The following is a 6,754-nucleotide window of genomic DNA, read 5'->3' on the forward strand; positions in this document are numbered from 1 at the left end:
AATTCACATGAGATGTTGTACCTGTCATTAATGGTGCAGCTCCAGCTGTTCCTTGAGCACAATTTGCTCCAGTCTATGAGTTGAACAAATTTATGCAATTTTAAAAAAAGAAAATATATAAATTGATACCATTCCCAGGCTTGTCCACTGATGTGTTTTTCCTGTTGCAGATGTGCTGGCCCTGGCAGCTGCCCTGCGAGCCCTGGCTGGTGCCACGCGCAGGGCCCGCACCGCGCTCTGGTGCGCGCTTCAGGGGACTCTGCCAAAATCCCCTCCAGCCAGACCCCAAAATCAACAGCTTCTCCTTCAAGGGACACTGCAAGAGCTTTGCCCTTCAAGCACAAGCACCCAGGAGAAAAGCAGCATGGAGCACAAAAGCAGAGGAAGTGAAAAAGCTGAGGAAGCGACGAAGATTTTGGAATAAGCGCAGATGATAAAAGGGAAGATGAGGATGGGGAGGGAAGGGCTCAGGTCCTGCCCAGCACCGGGAGAGGTGGATTTCATAGGATGTCAGGAAGCAAAAAGGGTTAATTAAGGTGCCTGCTCAGTTGTGGTACTGGAATTCTGGTGTGGAGAGACACAGCTTGTGGTGGTGTCAGTGCAGTTTTTCTGCTGCTGAGAATTTCGATGTTCTGAGGAGCTGAATGAGAGCTGAGCATTTCCTCCACCCAAAGCTCTGAGTCCTGCCAGGACCTGAGCAACCAGAGCGTGGTAGAGCTTAATTCTCCTTTTCTTTTGCTCAGTGAGACAATTTAGCACATTTAAAGGTCCTCAATAATCGTTCAGGGTTTGTTTTATTTTTATTTTTTGCACGGTGTGTAGTTCTTTCCAGAGCCAAAGCGATCACTGAGTAGTTTTCACACCATCACTGTGTCAGGAGCAATCCAGGCTGCTGTGCTGGTGGCTTTTGGTGACAGATTTTCCCTCAGTTTGACAGGAATAATCAGTGTTCAGTGCTGGTTGTGTGACAGGCTTCAGCAGTTGTGCTGCCAGTTCAGTTTTCCAGCAAAACTGGTGTAAACAGAGCTTTTTCCATTGAATTGCCTGCCTTGGTTTTTCCACTAAAAAGTGGATTTTGTAGCTTTGCAGTGTGAACTGCATGGAAATGCACATTAGCAGGTGATGGAAACTCACTCAGGATTAGAAATTATGTTTATTGATTCCTCAGTGGGTTGAAAACCAGTAACAATATAACACAGAATGCACTTAATTAAAATAACTATTATTTGTTATTAATATATGTTCATGGTACTATAATTTTTCTCAGACACATTCCATATTTATTTTAATGTCTCCATTCAATGTTTATTTAAAAATCTATTTTAGTAATAGGAAGTTAAATATTTTGCCAAATCTTCCGAATAATCAGATTTAAGGATTTACTCAGGAACTCTGTATATTATTATATAAATATACACATGGTATATAGGGATTTTTTTGGGAAAGGGATGTTTGCAAAATATTTACACAAAACTAACTGTGTACTAGGTTACCAAAGCTGTTTCACTGATCATTTTTTTTTTTGTGTGTGGAAGGTTTAATATATTTAATTGCTGTTAATTAGTCTCCACTGAATGGCTTAGACAATCAGAGTGTGGTTGTTCAGGGTGAAAATTAGTAAAGAATCATTAACTCAAGGTGTCATCTTAGGGCATTTAGGAATATTTTAATGCTTTAACAACTGTCTTATTGTTACACAATCTCCTAGCATGTACTAATAATTAAGGTTCTTGAGTATCAGGATATTAATGAACAGCTTTGGAGAGCAGTTCTTGGGTTAAAAGTGAATTAAGTTGGGGATATAAGCAAAATTTGAAGGACAAAAATGAAGATTTTTATATCATGTGGTGTTCAGTGTCAAATTTGACATTTTTGTGGGTAATTATAGAACTGTTCCCATATATATTTATACTTGCAAAAGTGTTCCAAATGCAGTTGTGTAGTTCTGGATCTGTGGATGTTTCTAGAGCAGATTTTGTCTCAGTAGTGCCACCCTTAACTCTGTTGGGGTGTGGAAATTTGTAGCTAAAATTTACCCAGGCCTCATTGCAATCCACCAAGTTTAAAAGCAAAAGTGGATAGAAATTAGGTTCTTACTATAGCAAAATCATGTTTTTTCCCCTAAAGAAAGTGAATTCCACTGAACAGATTATTTTCAGCCTTAACAAACAGATACCAGAGTTATTTCAGTGTTTTCTCTGTGTGCACATGCAATTTATTTGCACAGACTGATTTAAGAAGGGTCAGTCTGCATTTGTGAAACTGATTGTGCTCCACAGTTTAAAAGAGGAGTTTGCAGTATTTCAGTTCGTGGGTGATTTGGGGGTGTTAATTATCCAAATTAAAATTAATTTACCATTGCTGTACTGACAGGAAATCAGAATTTGAGAGTCTGAATCTTGGGGTTTTTTTCTGTTTACAGAACCAGGGTTGTTTTGTAGTGGTTTAGGGTATGATTGGTTCTTATTGTACTGCTCATCTGTTAATTAATGATCTTAATTAGTTCATAGTTAATGTGCCTTTAACAGCCTCATTTTTCCAGAGTGTTAAAAAGCTGTGTGGTCTCTTCTGTTCTCAGTTTCAAAATGCATTTTAAAGGGTAACACGTGGCTGCACGTGACTGTAATCAACACAGATTGTTAATTATGTTAATTGCACACACGAGATCATCCAGGTTTGGGTTCTTTAAGGAGCTCTGTGCCTCTGGAATGTCCCCCTGGATCATGTGCCTGGGTCAGGTGCTCCTTGTCATGCCCCACAAATGCTCCTGTTTCACTTTGCCTCGCTCTCTTTTCTTCACAAAAACTCCAGGTCTTCAAACAAAAATTATTTATTTTTATTTTTTTTAGTGCCCTTTTCTATAAATGAGTTTGTTATGGACAGCATCAGACCTAGAATGAGTTTTGTCTTCAGTTCTTAATTTCTGCTCTGCTTCTCTTGTTTTATTACAAATTCTTTTGCATTTTAAGGGAAAAAACCCCACTTTATTTTGTATAACACTTTATTAAACCCGCTTTATTTTGTAAAATAACACCTGGAGCTGCAGCAGCTCTGTCAGAACATAATTTTTGTTGCCTTGTGTTTAATTTGGCAACAAGGTACAAATTCTGCAAGTCTTGCACTGTTTTTTTGCTGTGAATAAGCACAAGTATGATGCTTGTGGCTTTAGGGACTAATTGTATTCACATTTTACTGACTTCAGGGAAAGCAGAATTGAGGTTTTGGGTCACACTTAAGCCAAAGAGATGGTTTTGATTTGGAGTTAGGTTTGATTTCTGGAGAGAAAAAAGCAAATTCCCCTTTCCTTCCCCATTTTGAGGAGCAGTCAGGTAAAATTCAGTTTATTCCCTTTTTTCCCCACTTCTACCCTTCCACTCAGCTTTCTTGAGATTTAATGGGGTGTTTTTTCCCTGTTTTGATTTATACTTTTTAAATTTTGGGGGTGAGATGAGGAAGGTGGCAGAGTTGCAGCCAGTCCTGGTGGCAGGGATTGCTCCAGTTTAAATCAATACTCAATTGTCCCTTTTTGAGTCAGGATTATTATCAGGTGCTTTTTGGGTGTTGGTACTGAATCTTTAATGCTTTAAAATCACAGTTTGGTAGTCCAGCACAACACAGACTTAAGAATTACAGTTATTTCTGTGTAAATAACTGGAGTTTTTTGGTGATTCAACCTTTTTAATTCCCAGAAGGGAGGCCAGCAGCAGGGAAAGAACTCTTCATTCTTTTATTTTTTTTTTCTGGTTGTAGGTTTTATATCCCTGTTTTTCTGTATCCACAGGGTCCCTCTGGCAGTGAAGTTGCTATTTATATAAACTAAAAATGTGTATTAATTTGTTATTTCCATTAGAGCAGCATGCAGGGAAGGTTATTTAAGTTCGTGGTGCTTGTGGCCTTTTCAAGAGTGGGTGACATTTCCTTCACAAACTGCTGCTACTGGATTTTATCCTTTCCAAACTGAATATTTTTCTTTGCTGCTGGCATTTACCACCCCACCAATATTTTTGTCTTTTCTGTTTTGCCTTTTCTTCTTCTTTTGTTGTTTTGGTTTTTTTGGTGGTTTGTTTTATTTTTTATTTTTTTATTTTTTTGTCTCTCATTCCTGGGCATGTGAAATTTGGAAATTATTTCCCTTAGGACTGCTGCTGTAGTTCACAATAAGTCTTTTATGGTTATTCCTGGTTGTTTTGATTGGAGGGAAAGGTTTAAGGTGGGGATTATGTGAGTGAGAGGCTTTGTTGAGGTTATTTCTTTTTCTCAGAGAAGTGTGGGGATCCCCCAGGTTTTTGTGGAAAGCTCCTGGGCACTTTTCCAGAGGTGACCACCAGCACAACTTCCTGGGATTGTCTTTGATCTGCAACCCTTTTTTGGGGGGATATAAAGGAGGAAAAGGGAGCTTCAAGAAGGAAGGAGCCTCCAGGAGCCCAAATTCCAGTGGAGAGGCTCATTCTTTTGGTTTCCATGGTCAGGAAGGTTTGAGGGACCAGGAATCCTCTCTTGAATCAAGATTCTTTTCCCCATTGGATGCTGTCAGGGTGCAGCTGCTGAGATTTTGGGCAGAGTTGGCTTCTGCTTCACTAAGTCACCATGAAATCACAGCTCTGATTCTGCAGGAAGTTGGATTTTTTTTTTTAATGTTGAAATACTGTAAAAATTATGCAACAAACAGACCTTAAGCCTATATGTTTGTTTTTTTTTTAATTATATTTTTACCTGCTCTGGTAGCTGGGTATTAGAATTTTATTTTATATTTTTGCCCATTCTTTGATTGAGAGCTGCAATTTTGGCAAATGCTTCATAGTGTCACCAGTTTTTGGGGATTTTATTCTTTATATCTTTATTTCTGTGGCAGAGTATGTGATTTTAGCTGCAAAACTAAATGTTCAATTCTTTACAGCCACAGTCTGTTACAGATTTATTTATTTTTCCCAATGGAGTCATTAAAGGTGGAAGAACTTTGGGTTTTTGATTATTTAGTGTTCATAGACTGAGCCAGGAGCAGGGAGCCCTTCACATCAGTCAATATGAGGGCAGTTGACTGTGGAACATGTATTTTAATTATTATTTTGGAATAATTGGGCTGCTGAAGAGCTGAGTGTGGTCCTGCTCCCACTGAAGGCACAGTTTTAAAGAGATTTCTGTCTGGATTTGGCTTTGTTGCTTTACCAGGAGCTCATTAACCACAAGCTCAGCGTTCACCTTGAACATTTATCATTAAATGTTAATGATAAATCATTTATCTCTGGAGGGATGAGTTCCCAGCCTCTTTTTTTTAGGGATCCTTGGAATTAGCTGGGACAATTTTGCTTTCTCTTCAAGCTGAGGAATGTACCTGCTGCAGAAACTGGGGCTGTTTCTGGGAATTTTCACACATTTTCTCCTGTTCTGCTTGGAGGGAAATAGAGCCTTAACCATGCTGAGACCTTGATTTATTCCCTGTGCAGTTCATCCATGGCAGTCACCAGCACTTTATTTTTTCTTTTGGTTTGTAGCACTTGAGATGTCTGATTTTTATCAATTTTTGTTTTTTTTTCTGGTAGAGAACTGCTTTGTAATTTTCTAAAATGAAATAATAACTTTGCCAAGCAAATTTATCAGTGATATAGAATGGAAGGTCCTTATTTTTCTTCATTAGCAATACTGTAATCAAAGGTGCAGAATAATGTGTTTAATGTACATGTCTGTGCTGATAGAGATTGAAAATATATTGGGTTAGGAGCAACTTTGAAACAAATTGAGGAACTGGAGTTCTAAATCCTCTTTGCTTGTTGCCAAATGAGCTTTAAAAAGGAAAATATTTGCATATAGTGTATTAAAAAAAAAAAAGCACTGGTTAGAGAATAAATCAGAGTAAAAATCATTGCCAGACAAAGATTGCTTTATGTTTTTTACTGAATAAAACACAACTTGTTTATGCACAGTAGTAACTTAATGAGCATAGTTTTTTCACAGAATTAGGCTGTTTCCAAGATAGAGATGGGAAAAATAAGTTTCCTTTTATTTTTTATGACAGATATATAAAGATGAATAGCGTCTATATTTTAATATTACTGTTTGGTGTCTGAAGTGTATAATTTATGTGTGTGTTGGTCAAACTCATTTCCTTAAAATATCCCATTTTACACTGCTAGTGAAATATTACTGAAGGAGATTTTAGTTGGGCCCAGCAGAAATACGTGAAATTATAACTTAGCTTAAAAAAAAGCAAATTGTTGATTATGCAAGATTCTTAATCATTAATCAATTTAGGCTTATTTAAGTGTTTCTGTAAAACAACTGTGGATGTTTGAACGCTGCAAAAATCTTACTTCTACCTCTTGTGTAACATCCTTAAAATTCCATTTCACACATGTACTCTGATGCCACAGGGTGTTGGTGCACCTTAACTTGGGAATTTCATCTGCTTTTCCTTTCATTTTATTCTATTTTATTTTTATTGTGGAACACCAGGATGCCTTGTTATGTCCACCTGTGTTGGTTTGGTTTGTGTTTTATGTGTGAGAGTCTTCAGACCTAGGAGAATTCTGTAATAAATCATGGCCAGTGTAATTTTCTGGTATTTTCTGTGTATGTGGTTTGATTCCTTTTATTTAAATAATCACCTGTGTTGTGTGGATGTCCCTAATAAATAGCAAAGGCTTATTTACATCAGCTCACACTGTTTTCTCAGCTGCTGAATTTCAGTTTGGTAACTCTGCCTTGGAAAGATCTGTTGTGTGTTCATGACAGAAATTAAAATCCTTCGTGATTTTTG

General features: G+C 37.6%; 1 protein-coding gene across 4 annotated transcripts in view; it reads left to right on the plus strand.

The window, feature by feature from the left end:
* Nucleotides 1-6,754, plus strand: part of LOC107200626 (meiosis-specific coiled-coil domain-containing protein MEIOC-like) — a 30,294-nt gene extending 23,540 nt beyond the window's left edge. For 3 of the 4 annotated variants that reach the window (XM_033519948.1, XM_015619375.3, XM_015619376.2), the window contains one exon: nucleotides 171-6,754. In XM_033519948.1, the coding sequence (XP_033375839.1) occupies nucleotides 171-424 (254 nt within the window). In that variant the 3' untranslated portion in view covers nucleotides 425-6,754. The remainder of the gene's footprint in view (nucleotides 1-170) is intronic. The other variant, XM_033519952.1, reaches the window with a different exon arrangement.

The sequence above is a fragment of the Parus major genome, chromosome 2 (genome assembly GCF_001522545.3).
Source record: "Parus major isolate Abel chromosome 2, Parus_major1.1, whole genome shotgun sequence".
NCBI classification, from domain to species: domain Eukaryota; kingdom Metazoa; phylum Chordata; class Aves; order Passeriformes; family Paridae; genus Parus; species Parus major.